Source organism: Canis aureus, chromosome 24, assembly GCF_053574225.1.
Source record: "Canis aureus isolate CA01 chromosome 24, VMU_Caureus_v.1.0, whole genome shotgun sequence".
Taxonomy (NCBI): Eukaryota; Metazoa; Chordata; class Mammalia; order Carnivora; family Canidae; genus Canis; species Canis aureus.
Window position 1 is genome coordinate 45,192,862 of NC_135634.1, and position 16,653 is coordinate 45,209,514.

General features: G+C 58.6%; 1 protein-coding gene and 1 long non-coding RNA gene across 5 annotated transcripts; one reads left to right on the plus strand and one right to left on the minus strand.

Moving 5' to 3' along the window:
• Positions 1–2,532: 2,532 nt before the first annotated feature.
• LOC144296227 (uncharacterized) lies at positions 2,533–8,366 on the minus strand. 3 transcript variants are annotated; one of them, XR_013363397.1, is made up of 4 exons: positions 8,278–8,366; positions 6,894–7,891; positions 6,165–6,305; positions 2,533–3,351 (listed from the first exon to the last, which is right to left on the minus strand). It is a non-coding gene; the product is annotated as an uncharacterized LOC144296227 (long non-coding RNA). The 3 variants fall into 3 exon arrangements; XR_013363398.1 differs by lacking the exon at positions 8,278–8,366 and adding an exon at positions 8,066–8,179; XR_013363399.1 differs by having other exon boundaries at positions 2,537–3,351; positions 7,667–7,891.
• On the plus strand, positions 4,409–8,620 carry ALPI (alkaline phosphatase, intestinal). 2 transcript variants are annotated; one of them, XM_077869243.1, is made up of 11 exons: positions 4,417–5,742; positions 5,832–5,948; positions 6,064–6,179; positions 6,304–6,478; positions 6,556–6,728; positions 6,978–7,112; positions 7,198–7,270; positions 7,405–7,539; positions 7,626–7,817; positions 8,028–8,144; positions 8,264–8,620. In XM_077869243.1, the coding sequence occupies exons 1-11, from the start codon at positions 5,310–5,312 to the stop codon at positions 8,596–8,598; spliced, it is 2,001 nt and encodes a 666-aa protein (XP_077725369.1). In that variant the 5' UTR covers positions 4,417–5,309; the 3' UTR covers positions 8,599–8,620. The 2 variants fall into 2 exon arrangements, with proteins under 2 accessions (XP_077725368.1, XP_077725369.1); XM_077869242.1 differs by having other exon boundaries at positions 4,409–6,179.
• The last annotated feature ends 8,033 nt before the right edge of the window (positions 8,621–16,653 follow it).

Below are 16,653 nucleotides of genomic sequence, written 5' to 3' on the forward strand. Positions count from 1 at the left end.
AGCCGATCCCACGATCCCACGATCCCACGTGGGGCCAGAGTACAGAAAGCCACGCAGTGTCCCAGCGTCCCTCCACCGTGTCCATCCCTCCTCTGCCAGTGGCTCCTCACCTGCTCCTGCCTGTGCTCCCCACTCTGCCCACAGCCCCCCGAAGCCCGGCCCAGCCCCAACCCCGCCAGCCGGCTGGCCAGGCTTCCATGCTGCCTGGATGCCCCCCACCCTGGCATTACTTCCTGCTCCTCCACAACGGGGTCTGACACTGGTCAAGGGAACCTTGATTCTTCCCCTGGGACAGTGTCCAGGAACATAATTGGGTTTAGGGTTCCCACCCCACCCCCACTTCTAGACAGGAAGCCCCCAGCTGGTTGGGTCCGATTTGAATCCTCTAGACCTCCAGGATGATTTACATAAGCTCGGTGCTCCAGAGACTTCGACTGAACAAAATCATCTCCTTTAAACAACTAGGAGCTGCCCAGCTTCTGGGTTGTGCCGCAGGACCCTCGCTGAGGGCGGCTGCAATGGCCTCATGAGGTTCGCAGGCCTTCATGCTCCTCCCAGGCCTCAGTTTCCAAGGCTGGGGTAAGGGGTTCCCTCTATTAACGCTTGCCTTCTGGGGCCTGCCTTTGGGCTTTGCAACCTCACTCTGGCCCCGGACACAGAGCTGGTGCTGACCCCCGTGCAGGTCAAAATGCCCAGTGTGAGGGGATTCCCAAGTGACTGGGTACAGCGGAACCCCTGGGGTTCTGGGGTGTGCCCCAGTGCGCGCTTGAGCTCCAGCCTCAGAGGCACACCCCTCCACTAAGCCCCGGAAGGGACCTCGGCAAACCCTCCCCTCCATGGCCCCATGGGTGCCCCCAAGGTCTGTGCTGTTGCTGCTTCCTTCCAGAGGCACCCCCTCCTGGGGCTGTTCTCTGGTCCGCGCCCCTCTACTCCTGGGGAAGGGCAGGGCCTCAGTCTCTGGGCGTGCAGCAGGGACCCCAGACACGCACCATAGCTGCAAAGAAAGGCTGGGGGCTGCTCCCTCCCCTGCTGCCTCTAAGATCTGTCTCACGGAGACTGTGACCCTGGCTGAGCCTGTTGCTCTCAGCTGAGTGTCCTTCGTGGTCCATCAGTTCCCCAGGCCACAAAGCGGCGAACTGTTCCGTGAGTGGCGCAGGCCCCATGACTTTCTTGATGGCACCCCCGCTTGGGCCAGGAGGAGAGATAGGTGGGCTGGCCCCAGAACTGGCCAGAGGGGAGACATGTCATCAGAAGGGTGGGGAGGGGGGTGCCTGGGTGGGCAGTTGATTGAGCTTCTGACTCTTGGTTTCAGCTCAGGTCTTATCTCAGGGTCATGAGATGGAACCCCAAGTTGGGCTCCTCCCTCAGCAGGAAGTCTGCTTGAGATTCTCTCTTCCTCTCCCTCTGCCCCTCTCCCCTGAATAAGCATTCTCTCTCTCTCTCTCTCTCTCTCTCTCAAATAAATAAATCTAAAAAAAGAAAAGAAAAGAAAAGTGCAGGGAGGGTCAAGCACTGCCACTGTGGCTGAGTGGAGCTGAGATAATGCCTCTGCCCCCATTGCTCACCCGTGCCCTCCCTCCTGCCTGCCAGGCCCCCAGGGGCCTTCAGGAGCCTTCCTACTCCCTGATCCCATGAGGGCTACCCATGAAAACAGAGGGCAAAACCCAACTGTGTTTGCTCCCAGCATCCCAGCCTGAGTGGAGACACTCCTACCTTTGCTACAGGGCTGGTGGGAGGCTCAAATGAGAGAAACTGGCCCCTAGAAGGAGATGCCTCCGTTTCCCCAAAGTGCTCCCCATTGTGCTGAGGGGTGTTGTCTTTTGATGATCGGCAGTCGTTCCCAGCTCCTGCCCCGCTCCCCCTGAGTGGCAGGGCCTCACTATAGTTCCCAAGGGGGGTGTCATCGGGAGGGCAGGAGGGCAGGAGGCAAGAAGAAGCCATATACCATCCGTGGGTTGGCAGCAGCTGCTCCGGGGGTGGGCCCAGCATCACCCTGCCCCTGGCAGGGCCGACATGCACCCGGTGCTCAGGGCTGGGACACGGCCTGGACAGCCTCCGGTGGTAAATGAGGATGATGGTGGAGGGTGCCTGAGCTCCCGATAGGGCCCTACAGGACAAGCCCTTCCTTCCCAGGGAGCAGACGAGGACAGCCAGACTGCAGGCTGCACAGATTACCCCAGAGGTAATCTCTCACTCCACACCAGAAAGACCTTGCTGCCTGCGGACCTGTAATCCTGGGTCCTGGGAGAAGGACTATAAGCAGATGTCATCACAGGTGACTCAGGCACCCAAAGGTGGACTCAAGGAGGCAGGGTGCCCTGGCAGCTCCCGCACAGCCAGGTCATAGCTGCAGGTTTTGAATGTGGACAGACCTGCTTTGTTTCCTGCCAGTGACATGGGGTCAGTCCCACTCAGGCACATGACAAAATTCACAAGAAACCAAGGCTGATCACAATTGATGATTACTTAACGCCACCATAAGAAGTGCTAGCAGCTGCACTCCTGGCATTTTATTACAGAGAAATGAAAACGTATGTTCCTCCCCCCCCCCCAAAAAAAAAAAAAAAGCCTGAGTGAATATTCACAGCAGCTTTATTTATAATCCCCCAAACTGGAATCAGCACAGGTGTCTGTCCTTGGCCATGTGAAGGGTTAAACACTGTGGTCTACTCATCCCACAGAAGACACTCAGTCATACAAAGGAGCCAGCTACTGATCCGTGTTTGGATGAATGAATCTCCAGGGAAGTATGCTGAGTGAGAAAGAGCCAACCCCCAGAGACCATATGATGCCATGTATGTAACTTACTTGAATTGACAAAATTTTAGAAATGCAGGAGAGGGGTTAGAGACTGAGCAGGGGTGTGGGAGGGAGGGGCGGTTATAAAGCATCTGTGCCAGCGCGTGGGGTTGGAGCTGCTCAGTATCTCAACTACAGTGAGTGGCGTTCACATGAGCCCATGCAGGGGACCAGATAGCGTAGAGCCCACACAGCCGCACAAAGGAGTCCACGTAAAAGGGGGGAGATCCGAATAGAAATCTGAAAGTCTGTGGATTTTGTACCTTTGGGGGAAACTGGGTACCACACAAGGGATCTCTGTATTTTTTCTCACAATTGCATGTGAGTCGACAAGTTAGGTCAAAAATTTTGATTGAAAAAGGTATGGAGGAGAGGCGCGCCTGGGTGGCCCAGGGTGGCCCAGTGGTTAAGCGTCTGACTCTTAGTTTCAGCTCAGGTCGTGATCTTGAGCCCCTCATCAGGCTCTGCACTGGGGGTGGAGCTGCTGAAGAGCCTCCCTCTGCCTCTGCCCCTCCACCTGCCTGCACATGCACTCTCTTGCTTTATATCTCTCTAAAAAAAAATAAAAAAAAAAAATCCAATTGGAAAAGGATATGGGGAATTCCTGGAAGGCCGACTAATCTTGGCATAACCTTTCACCTACAGCCTGGTAAAAAGAACCAACTAATTAATTAAGGACCTGCCCAGGGATTAGTATTTCCCTGAACTTTAGCCTAATACAGCAAGACTACAGGGAACAGAGGGAGCTCTGGGGGCCATTCAGAGGCCTGGAAGTTTCCCTCCCAAGGTGGTACCTCTCCAGAGATTTAGGGGACAGCCAGGACAGTGTGGTTGGTGAGCAGGTGGGAGGAGGTCAGGGGAGGGGAACCCAGGAAAGCTCTGCTTGAGCAGAGTGGGGCTGGGCAGGGAGGACCCAACCCCCCGCCCCAAGGGAGCTACATGGCCCACTGGGTTGGGTGGAGCCAGGACGAAGGTGTTTCTTTTTTGAATATTTTAAAAATCGTGATGAAAAGCACAACATAAAATTTACCATCGTGACCGTTTGTGTCTGGTTCAGGAGAGGTAAGCGTATTCACACCGTTGTAGGGCAGCTCTCCAGAATGTTTCCTTCTTCAGAACTGGAACTCTGTGCCCACTAAACGACCCCCTCCCGGGCCGCCTCCTCCTCCTGGCCCCTGGCAACCGGCTCTACCCACCTGACAACTTTAGATTCCTAGTCTGAGTAGAGTCACGCAGCGTTTGTCCTTCTGTGACTGGCTTATTTCACTTAGCATCATGTCCCCAAGTTCATCCATGGTGTAGCAGGCGACAGGATGCCCGCCTTTTTAAGGCTGAATGATATTCCATGACATGGATGGAGCACACCTTGTTTACACGCTCACCTGGCAATGGGCACCAGAGCTGCTTGCCCCTTTTGGCTATTGTGAACAATGCTGCTATGAACGAGGGAGTGCAAATATCTCTTCTAGACCTTGCTCTGAATTCTTTGGGATATCACCCAGAAGTGCGATTGCTGGATCGGAGGGATGCTTTTGTTTTTTTTTAAGATTTTATTTATTTATTCATGAGAGACACACAGAGAGAGGCAGAGACACAGGCAGAGGGAGAAGCAGGCTCCATGCAGGGAGCCCGATGTGGGACTCGATCCTGGGACCTGGGATCACGCCCTGGGCCGAAGGCAGACGCTCAACCCCTGAGGCACCCAGGTGTCCCCGCACCAGCCTGGCTACTGAAGCCTCTTAGCTCCCTAACAGAAGCTACACCTGTGGGTGTGCGCGGCCCGTGGAGAGGAGAGACTCACCCCTGCGTTCTGTCTGCCTGTCCAAGGGAGCAGAGATCAACCTCACGTACACTGGGCCTCCCTCCCCGCCCCCCCCAGACACACGCACATGCACACACCCCGCACAAGGCCCGCCCGGTTCTCAGTAACTGGACGCACAGACAAGGTTCTGCTCTGTCACCATCAGTCCCACCCTTTTCCACAGCACGGGAACTCTGGGTCCGGCCTCCGGGGTGCCCTCTGAGCCCAGCACCTCCCCCACCTGCCCACACCAAGCCTGGTCAGAGCCAGGCCACCCCACCTTTCCCGCGTCACTGGGCCTCGGCAGCATCAGGAAGCCAAACCCAGGGATCCCTGGGTGGCGCAGCGGTTTAGCGCCTGCCTTTGGCCCAGGGCGCGATCCTGGAGACCTGGGATCGAATCCCACGTCGGGCTCCCGGTGCATGGAGCCTGCTTCTCCCTCTGCCTGTGTCTCTGCCTCTCTCTGTGTGTGTGTGTGACTCATAAATAAAATAAAAAATTTAAAAAAAAAAAGGAAGCCAAACCCAGGCCGCTGGCCCAGGCTGTGTGCTTCACACCCCATCCCCTCCTCTCAGCACCCAGAACCGAGCCCGGCCAGAGAAAGCTGGCTTTCAGAAAACACTGAACAAATGCGGTGCACGAAGGAGTAATGGTTCTCCACGAGACCGTGTGAGCAAAGGGTCAGGAGCAGCCCCCACGGGGCCCTGCAATGCTCCTGACCCACAGGGGGTGTGCCCCCTGGTCCCCACCCCACCCTGGGGAGGCTGCTGGGATTATCCCGTGTGGACACACCTGCCTCTTCCAGGACCCCTGCCCCGAGGCTTGCTCGGCCACACCTTGCCATATCCCTTCTGCCAGCGGACTTAGAGTCACAGGGCAGGGGCGGGGTCAGGGTGGCCACCGGGGACAATGGGAGGGACATGGAGACTTTTACAGCCAGGGACAAAGTCCTGCCCCGACTAAAGGCCCGCTGGCTGGTACGGCAGCTGGTACCCTAGCTCTGGCCCCGCCGGGGTCCCAGCCTGCCGCAGTCCTGGCTTTGCCGCGCCCCTGCCATCCCACAGCCATGCAGGGGGCCCGGGTGCTGCTGCTGCTGCTGCTACTGGGCCTGAGGCCACGGCTGGCCCTTGGCATCATCCCAGGTAAGGAGGCACCTCCCAGCTTCCCCCCACACACACACCTGGGGCACTCCCCCAAACACCGACCTGACCTCCACTCTCCCCTTGGCCAGCTGAGGAGGAGGACCCAGCCTTCTGGAACCGCCAGGCGGCCCAGGCCCTGGACGCCGCTAAGAAGCTGCAGCCCATCCAGACAGCTGCTAAGAACCTCATTCTCTTTTTGGGGGATGGTGAGTGTGCAAGGCCTGTCCGTGCCCTGTGGGCTCCCACACCCTGGCACCCAGGGCTGCCAGTGGACACAGAGCAATGCTGCGGACTCAGGCCTGACGAGGTGTGCTCCTTCAGGGATGGGGGTGCCCACAGTGACGGCCACTCGGATCCTCAAAGGGCAAATTAATGACAATCTGGGACCTGAGACACCCCTGGCCATGGACCAATTTCCATACCTGGCTCTGTCCAAGGTAAGGGCAGGGTGGCCTCAGGATGCTCCCCACCAGCGCAGTGAGGGTGGGCCCTGGGGCCTGGGTCAGGATCTTGGCCGTCTGATGGTGTCATGACAGAGCTGAGGGTGTCTCTGTTCCCCAGACCTACAACGTGGACAGACAGGTGCCAGATAGCGCAGGCACAGCCACGGCCTACCTGTGCGGGGTCAAGGCCAACTACCAGACCATTGGTGTGAGCGCGGCCGCCCGCTTTAACCAGTGCAACACGACACGTGGCAATGAGGTCATCTCCGTGATGAACCGGGCCAAGAAAGCAGGTGAGCTTGGGGCCAGCTTAGTGGGCAGAGGCAGGATTAGAGACCTCAGGGGCTCACCCTGACCTCTGCCCCCTCAGGGAAGTCCGTGGGGGTGGTGACCACCACGAGAGTGCAACATGCGTCGCCAGCCGGCACCTACGCACACGTAGTAAACCGCAACTGGTACTCGGACGCCAACATGCCTGCCAAGGCGCTGGAGGACGGATGCCAGGACATCGCCCAGCAGCTCATCTCCAACATGGAAATTGATGTGGGACCCCAAGGGTGGGGAGGGGGCGTGCACGGGCCATAGTCCCAGGCAACTGACAGCCTAGCTCTGGGGCCTGGCGGGGTCTCCCAGATCTTGGGGAATGGGGGGGCCGAGGGGGGGACGGTGTGGAGGTGGTACAGCTGGGCCCAGGCCACACCCACAGACCTGGTAGGGGAGCTATGGCTGTCTGAGGAGGGAGCAAAGGGCAAGCCGGGCCCCAAGCCCTCCTCCCCAATCCTTTGGCTACAGGTGATCCTGGGCGGAGGCCGAAAGTACATGTTTCCCAAGGGGACTCCGGATCCTGAGTATCCAACTGACGCCAAACAGAACGGAATCCGGTTGGACGGGCGGAACCTGGTGCAGGAATGGCAGGCCAAGTACCAGGTGATGGGGGCCTGTGGGCGCCAGGGATACAACAGGGACAAGGCTCGGAGGGCTCTGGACTGAGGCTCGCTTCTGCCCCTCCCAGGGTGCCCGGTATGTGTGGAACCGCACGGCGCTCATTCAGGCATCCCAGGACGCCTCTGTGACACACCTCATGGGTAATGACCCCAGACGCCCCCACTTTCCTGCCTGGCTTCCCGAGTCCTCAGAGAGCCAAGCATGGACACGGGGGTCCACGCCCCTGGCCCTCCCGTCTCCCCAGCCAGTCACCACCGGAACCCCTTTCCCGCAGGCCTCTTTGAGCCAGGAGACACCAAATATGAGGCCCACCGAGACGGAATCCAGGACCCATCCCTGATGGAGATGACAGAGGCGGCCCTGCGGCTGCTGAGCAGGAACCCCAAGGGCTTCTACCTCTTTGTGGAAGGTGAGCGGCAGCCGCTGCTGAGCACAGGAGTGGGGACGGTCGGGGCAGGTGGGGCACTGGCCACCTTGCCCGGGCCCTGCTTGCAGGAGGCCGCATCGACCACGGTCATCACGACGGCACAGCTTACCTGGCCCTGACGGAGGCCGTCATGTTCGATTCCGCCATTGACAAGGCGGGCCAGCTCACGAGCGAGAGGGACACACTGACCCTGGTCACCGCCGACCACTCTCACGTGTTCTCCTTCGGGGGCTACACCCTGCGAGGGAGCTCCGTCTTCGGTAGGCCCAGGGAGGGGGCAGGTGCTGTCCACGAGTCGGGTGGCAGAAATGGCTCAGGGTCTCAGTTTCCTCGCCTGTCAAGTGGGGTAGTAGCAATGCCGCGTGGGGCTCCTGTGAGGACTGGGCCAGTGGGTGGGCAGCCTGGGTCTGGCACGCGGGGGCCCCGTCGCCGCGGCCGGTCGGGTGCTCGCAGGCCCCTCCTCCCCGCAGGGCTGGCCCCCAGCATGGCCAAAGACAACAAGACCTACACCTCCATCCTGTATGGCAACGGCCCCGGCTTCGCGCTCAGCGGGGTCCCCCGGCCCAACGTCTCCGACGCCGAGAGCAGTGAGCACCCCGGCTCGGGCTGGGGGGCGCTGGGGGGGGGGGCGGGGCACGGCGGGGGAACCCGGATGGGGAGGCCGCCCGCCCTGCCGGCCCTGAAGCCCCCCGCCCCGCCCCGCCAGGGGACCCCGCATACAAGCCGCAGGCCGCGGTGCCCCTGGACTCCGAGACCCACGGCGGCGAGGACGTGGCGGTGTTCGCGCGCGGCCCGCAGGCGCACCTGGTGCACGGCGTGCAGGAGCAGAGCTTCGTGGCGCACGTCATGGCCTTCGCCGCCTGCCTCGAGCCCTACGCCGACTGCAACCTGCAGCCCTCGGCCGCGCCCACCCCCACCCGCACCCCCACCCGCACCCCCACCCGCACCCCCACCCCCACCGATGCCGCGCTCCCTGGCCCCGCCGCGCAGCTGATGCTGCAGCTTCTGACCGGGGCGCTGCTGCTCGCGCTGCTGGCGTAGGCCGAGCCCTGAGCGCCCCCGCCCCGCCCCGCCCCATCCCGGGCCCCGCCCACTCCTATTCCGCTCCCGGCCCCGTCCCGGGAGCCCCCAGCGCGGACCCCGCCCCCAGACCCTCGCCCGTAGTGGTGGCTTCCCCTGGCACCCACCGTCCCCCTGAGCTGTTCTCGATTCCCCACCCCCAGCCTCAGCGCCAGGGTGAGGACGGGGTCGGGTGGGGGTGCGGGGTGGGGCGGCTCCGACCACCAGGCCCTGCCCTGCAGAGAGCCCCGGCAGGGGACCAGGTGAGCCCCATCCTGGAGGCGTCCCTCACGGGGCCACCACTCGCCCAGACCCCGCAGTACGCATGTTTCTTGGCCACAGTCTCCACAGCACCTTGGGGACCCGAGGACTCGGGCATGTCACCGTGACTGGAAAGGGGTGGCTTCCTGTCACCCCGCAACACGCCCTGCAGGCCCCTTGCTGGCTGAGGAGGCTGCGGGCCGGGGTGCGGTACCACCCACCTTGGGCACCTCCTGGGGGACCAGCCTACTATTGCACACAGGACATGCTGACCCAGAGTGGGAGAGAGGTCCCAAGTCACTTAGCTACTGATGTTCACCCCCCAGTGCCCATTCCAGGCTGGGAGATCCAAGGAGCATGTCTGTGAGGAAATTCCCTCTCCTCCCCGCGCCTCTATGCTACTGAGAGGGACAAAACAATAATCAAATAAACTGTTATGCAGAGTAATGCCAGTTGTGATATGTTCTAGAAAGAAAAATCATTAGTGTGTGGGAGCACAGAAGTAGTCTGTGAGTGAGGGGGTGGGGTGGACAATTCAGATCAGGAAGTCAGGGAGGGGCTGCCTGAGGAGCAGACCATGGAGCAAAGACAAGGAAAGGAGGCCATGAGCAAGGCAGAAGGAACAGCTGTGCAAAGGCCCTGAGGCAGCGATCAGCAAGTGTTCTTCCAGACTAATAGCTGGATCAGAGTGCGGGTGGCACAGAGTAGGGAGTGAAACCTGAGGGATGATGAGGGTTGGGAGCTTGACCCAAAGTGTGGTATATGATTGGAAAGGCTTTGAGCAGGGGCATACATAACATGACCTGACTCTTAGAAAATACCACTCTGATTATTTCAGGGATCAGAGTTTTGTTTTTTGTTTTGTTTTGTTTTGTTTTGTTTGTAGGAAGAGGGTAGAGGTGGGAGCTGGGAAACCAGAGAGGAGGTGCAGACTCCAAACATTTCTGACCTCCATCCAAAAATATTCCGGAGCACCCCCTCCCTTAGAGCTGTGCTTGTTGAGTATCTAACTTCCCTCCCTCGGGGAACACTGAAAAGAATTTATGAAAATGACATCAACTGTATTTTTAAATAAATTTTACAAAATTACAGATTTATTTGTACATTTGCAAAGGTGCAAAAAAGCATTTTGCTCTCACTGGAAATATCAATATGATTGAGTATGCTTTCTTATTTACTAAAATCTTTTTAAAAATTGAGGAATAATTGACATACCCGATTGTATTAGTTTCAGGTGTCCAACACGGTGATTCGATAGACATATACAATGAGAAATGGGCCCCCACAGTAAGTCTAGTTACCATCTGTCACCATACTGAGTTGTTATAATTCTTATTTACTAAACTCTTGATTTTGCACTGTAAAACATCAATTTGAAGGCACGGCCCTCAGGGCAGTTTATTTCAATTCTGGATCTTAGTGGCTGTCACAAAAATATGGGAGCTGCATGGAAAAAGGGCACGATTAGCTAGGCTTGCTAAACCATCATATTCATTTTTAAACTCCATCCACCAGTTATGCAAAGATTTGATCAAATCCAGCTGTTACATTTCTGTCTTCCCTGTTGTCAACGAGTTGGTCTTACAAACCAGTGGGAAGGTGCCGAATGTTTATGTTTCATAAATGGGTTCAAAGTCCAAGGAAACTCTACATTTTAAAACTCTACAGGTTTAGGGGGGCCTGGATGATTCAGTGGGTCGAGGGTGCGACTCTTGATTTTGAAGGTCGTTAAGTTCAAGCCCCATGTTGAGGGTAGAGTTTACTTAAACAAAATAAAAATTTTTTAATGTAAAACTCTACAGTTTTAAAAAGCAGGTTATTCTGGAGTTAGTGGTAACGATTGCACCACTTTGACTATCCTAAAAACCACGGATTGTACACTTTAAAAGAATGGATTTTTCAGCACAGAAATTACATTTAAAAATTACACTTCACCTGGAAGAGGCAGATGCAGCGAAGGTGAATCTATTTTTCTAATAATTTTACTGGGTGCCTAAAACAGCTCTTGTCTCCTCAAGAAATGTCTCCTCCTCCGTGTTTAAGGAGGAAAAGCTGTGAGGAAAGAGAGGGAGGGGACTCCACGACAGCCCTTTTCAATTCTTTGCCATCAAGATGACTCGTCCTGTGTGGTCTGGAAGTTTCCCTGGTCACACCCCATCTTATTACCAAGTATCATAAAGACTCAAGTCTGCTAGAACAACCTTGACTTTCTAAAGTCAACACCCCTGGGGGCTCCTGCAGCATTTTACGGGCCCTCTGGCTTCTAATTCTTTCCTGCATTGGGTTGAGGGGATGGGCCTGTGCGTGGGCTGGGGAGCTGCCGCTACCTCTGCACCTTTCCCTCGCCCAGAAGCCTTTAAAAATCCTTCCCCAGTAGCTGTTCGGTGTCGGGTACCCTAATGCTGTGTCCTCCCCCATCCCCCACCCCCCACCCCCCGCCGTTTGCAATTGCTCTTATTTATTTATTTATTTATTTATTTATTTATTTATTTATTTATTTATTTTTGCAATTGCTCTTATTAAACAAAGCATCCACTGTTGGGCACCTATCTTTTCTGCTACAGGTTTCCTTTCCTGACTCTCTCTCTCTCTCTCACACACACACACACACACACACTCACACTCACACACACTCACACACGCAAATGCTTTGTGTATTTCATTATGGGACCAGAACCAGCAGATACCTCGAGCGGAGCTGTGTAGACACCGTGCAGCAAGCCTCCCACACGGGGTAATTTGCGCTAACACTTCCCTCCAATCTGTGGTAGTGTTTTCTCTACATCTTTCAACAGTATTTGCTGACAAAGAAATGCCTTTCGGTTTGTCGACAGATCATTTTCTGTTCATTGTTTCTGCCATTTTTACTGCGGCAGAGAAAAACGAAGTGTTTGCCTGGTGGTAGGTGTTTTTTTTTTTTTTTTGTCTCATGCTATTATGCAAGAAACTTTAAAAGAGCTTTCCAAATATTTATCATCGCTAAGGGAAATATCAAAAAGTAACTGAGTTGAGAAGCACCTAACTTTAAGCATCCCTGGGAAAAGAATTGCGGGGGGGTTTTGTCTCCGTGTTCTGAAAGCTTGTGTTTTTTGTTTTTTGTTTTTTTGTTTTTTTGTTTTTTTTCCGTGAGGATGTCGTGCTGCTGTTGACTAGCTTCTCTCGGCACCTGTCACTCGGGGCAAGCTTCCCCAGTAATGATGGCAGTGGAGTTGCTTCAAACAGTTCAGTTTTGTTTATTTTTGTAAAACTTAGAGCTAATTTCTCATCAGGTCTGCACCGGGGGGATGATGAGCATGTGTCAGGAGGGGGGACATGTCAGAACTGCCACTTCTGTGGTTGCTTACCCCGTGGGGATTATCCGTATTATTTGCAGTTTCTTTACCGAGCTCTTTCAGAAGCTACTTGATTGTTTTGGAAGATTCGTTTGTTTAAAATTAGACCACATTATCCACAAATCCACTGAGGCAGACACACTAAACTCTAAGAAATGGAAGTGAGCAAGTGGGGAGGGGATGTCCCTCATTGGAGGTGGTGTCCCTTGCTGGACACCCTCATTCTCTTCCCCAGGACACTGGTAACCATGTCGGGGTGGGGGCCCAGATGACAGGGCACAGGTGCCAGCCGGAGCTAGATGTTAAATATGAATATGTGGTTCCCGCTGGAGTGCCCTTGAGCCCCTGTCCCTGCACCCAGCCCAACGGGGCTCAGGTAGCAGATATGGGGTGTGTCACCATGGGGAGCAACAGGCATGCCATCTCTCAGGGACAGGATGCCCGATGTGCCCTCGTCCCGACCTTGAAGCTGACATTACCATCTGATTCTGTTAGTCCCTCCCCACCACCCCCCGGTCCAGAAACAGGTCTCCTGCCTGGTGAGCATCTGAATGACAGGCAGTTGCCCCTGTGACGCTGCCACCCCCAGTCCTCACCTGCCCTCCCTAGGGCACCCCCACCGCCACCCCCAGGCCTCCAGGAAGGTGCCCAGTGTTTTCAATCGCACCCTCTGGTCTAAAGGGACCCCAGGGCCGCCTACTCGAGCTGATCAGAGCTTCGGCACTTGCCACCAGCGCCCACACAGGCCGGAGTCCTGACAGCACGAAGCCGGAGCCCCCCTGGGCGTACCCTTGGCGCTGGGGAAGCCCGGGACCAACCGTGGGTCTCCCCGGAGGCGCCCGCTCCCCAGCCCCGCAGCCTCGGGCCCAGCCCGGTGACGGAGCCACGGCCACGGCCAGCCCCCCACGCACATCGCGGCTCTGGTCCCACGGGAAGGTGGGAGTGGCGGGTTTTATTATTATTATTATTATTTATGCAAACGATAGCCAAGGAGAGATGCGGCTTAAGAGCACCATGTGGCGGTGGCGGTGGCGGTGGCGGTGGGGGCCCGGGGCGGAGCTGCCGCCAGTGAATCCGCCCGAGCCGCTGCCAGAGGCTCCGGGGGCGCCGGCGAGGAGCTCACGCGGGGACCGGGCCCAGGGCCCAGCCGGTGCCCTGCAGCCCTCTGGGGCCCTGCAGCCCTGCCCCAGGCGGAGCAGCCGCAGAGCCGGACCGCCAGGCCCCCGGGGTGGAGTCGGTTCATCACAGGGGCTCTGCAGGCAAAGCCACGCCAGTGGGCAACCAGTTTCCCCAAAGGGCAGGGCGCCTGGGACCTGGGAGCCCCCACCCCTGGCAGTTCTGCAGACAAAGCCGGCGACCCGGTGGACGCAGAGGAGAGGCTGTCACTCGGTGATGTGCCATCCAGACTCACACAGAAGCCCGGGGCCGGGGATGGGCAGCTGCCCTGGCCCACCTGCCGCCTGAGCTGTCCCGCCGCTGGGTGGCCCGAGGGGACGCTCCCAGGGCTACAGGCTGTGCTCGGCCTGGGCACCAGCCTGGAGCCAGCAGGGGGGAAGGGAAATTGTTCTTCTTAATAAATCCAGAGGAAGTGGGTCTCTCAGGCCATGTTGGAGGATGGGGAGAAGGCACAGAGAGGGCCCCTCGGGCACCCCAAACCTTCCGTAAAGTCAGTGACTCCACCTAGTGTCGTGTGGGTAGTCCCGGGGCGGAGGGGATCGGGGAGCTGCCCAGCATAGAGGGCATGGGTGGGAGAGGAGGCAGGAGGAGAAACCTAGGCCCCCTGAGATCCCAGCCCCAGAGGTACTTACGGACGGAGGACCCTGGGCTTCCCGACATTTTTAGAATGGGGGCTCAAGCCATTTAAAAATATTGCAGCTAGGACACCTCACGAGGGGGGCCCCCCAGGGCCCCCAGGACCCCAGGCATCTGGGTCATCACAGAAGCAGCCACAGGGACCACGAATCTGGCTCCCCTGAGCTGGTTAGAAAGGCCTGGGAGGCTGCTCGGTGGCACCGGGCGCCCTGTGCCCCTTCCTGGGTGCCACAGAAACCCCAGGGCTCCCCACACCCACACTCCCTCGGAGACCCTAGGCAGGGAAGCTTGGGCACCCCTCTCCAGCTGGCTTCCAGCCCTTCCCAGATCTGTACAGAGCCGACACCCAGAGGGCCCCAGACCAACGGGCTCCCGGCCTCCTTGGCCCTGAGGACCCAGAGTCCAGAGTCCAGCCAACGTGCTGAGGCAGCAGCCGCGCAGGCCGCGGAGGGGTGGGGGCAGGGCAGGCTCATCGATCCATCAGAGGAGGCCCCCCTCACAGGCACCGCTGGGGCTGCCGATGGTGCTCCTGAGACACAGACGCGGTGAGTCACTTGCCCAGGTCACCCAGCAGGGGCCCTTGGGCTCAAGGTCTCAAAGCCAGGGACAGCAGATCCAGGCACAGCAGGGACCGTGAGGCGCTCTGCGCATGGGCACAAGGGTGGATGCCTGGAAGCTTCAACACAGCTGTAAACTATCCCCAGCTCTTCTTTCCCTGCTATTAAATGCTCAGCTGGAGGGGATCCCCGGGTGGCTCAGCGGTTGAGGGCCGCCTTCCGCCCAGGGCGTGATCCTGGAGACCCGAGATCGAGCCCCACATGGGGCTCCAGAGACTGCACCTTGTCATCGCAGGGGGCTGTGGGCTGTGCCGAGAGGACACCTTCACCCTGGGGGACAGATGGGGGAATGGAGGGGATCAGCCGTCCAACTGCCTGCCCCCTTGCCACCGAGAAGACCTTCCCTGCACTCATGGCCTGCGCTCAACAAAGGGAAACTGAGGCAGAGCAGCAGCTGCGCCCGCCTCGTTCGGCTCCTCCGCCCCAGAGGAATCAGGCAGCTAATCCTCAGCGTGGCCGTGAGCACAAGGCCCGGCAGACAACGGCCGGGCGGCATCTGCACGGGGTGTGGCTTCCTAACAGGACACGCAGAGAGCTGACACTGAGGGCAGGAGGGACACCTGGGGCCCAAGGGGACTCGGCAGCCACAAGGTGCCCATCACCTAACACATGCAGCGTGACCTTAGGGCATGTGCCCCCCCCCCCATTTCCCTGTTAAAAGGGCTATCCCTGTCACTCTGTCCACCTCACCGAGTTGCAGTGAGGATGCTCCAAGCATCTATCTGGAAAAGCAGTTTGGGAACAAGTGGGTGACACACTGTCGTAGCTGTGCCTTGCTGGTTATATGGCCCTGTCTGAACGTCGGGGCCCCGTCCCAGCACCAGGACTCAATGCTCCGGGTGCCCTTGGCTTGAGGTGCCTCTGACCCGATGACCTCCCTCCGTTCTCCCTAAAGAAGTATGAGAAGGCCCGAAGGCCCAGGGAGCAGCGACATCTCCGCTGGTCGCCCAGCAAGGAGCCAGCAGGCTGAGGAGTCTCCGGTGGCTTCATGGTGGCTTCACGGCCGGTCAGACCGCCAGCCTGCCAGCAGGGTGGGCGCTCCCCGGCTGGGACGCACACGGGGCATCGGGCTCCCGGCCAGCAGCTCGGACCAGCCTCTCCCAGGGGCCCGCCGACCCCCAGTGCCCAGGCCCCTCTGGCCCCCTCAGTGGGGCACAGGGGGAAGGAGGGACTCAGCCCCAGGAGCGCCGGGACTTCACCCCTTCCCGAGGCAGGGCAGGAGTGGGCCTGCTGGGCCTGCTGGTGGCTCACCCCCGGCCACGTCCACCCAGGCCTGCCCCGAGCTGGGTGGGAGACAGGAGGGATGGGCCTTGCGGGGAGCTGGGGAGCTCGGGAGAGCCACTGGGGCACTGGGGGCGAAAGGGCTGGGCCTGGGGGCTCCGATTCCAGCCAGGATCCCAGGTCAGGGGGATGGGGTGCAATGTGGGGTACGGCGGGCCCAGACACCGGGCCCCTCCCAGGGGGCGGCAAGGAGAGAACTGTCCTGCTCCGGCTGCCAGCGGCTGAGGGATACGGTGTACACGTGCCCAGCACACGTACACACCGGGAAGGGGCATTGAGGGGAAACCAAGGTAGGTCCACAAACACAGCACCTCCACCAGGCTCCGAGTCCCCGTGTGCCCCCCACACCTGTGAGGGGCAGCTCTGCCCTGATGGGCGCGGCCTTCTGAGTCTCCTGAGGTGCCCCTTGGGGAACTCGCCTGTCCCCATGGGGTCCTTCTAAGGTCCTGCCTCTTCTCTGTAGGGCGCCCCCCGCACTCCAGCCCCAGGGCCCCACGACGCCCGCCTCCACTCTGGCTCCATCCGCCGTGGCCTGTGCCCTGTCTCTCACTCCCCAGGGTTGGTGTGCCCGAGGCTCAGACACAGGAACTTTTAAAATGTCACTCAAGGCTGATATGGGGACAGGCATTCTCTGAGCATGACAGGAGCTGGGCTAGCAGGAGATTCGTCACTGCAGTGGGAGATGGGGACAGGCCACACCGGATGGGCTGGCGGGGACGGGGCGACCACCCTGT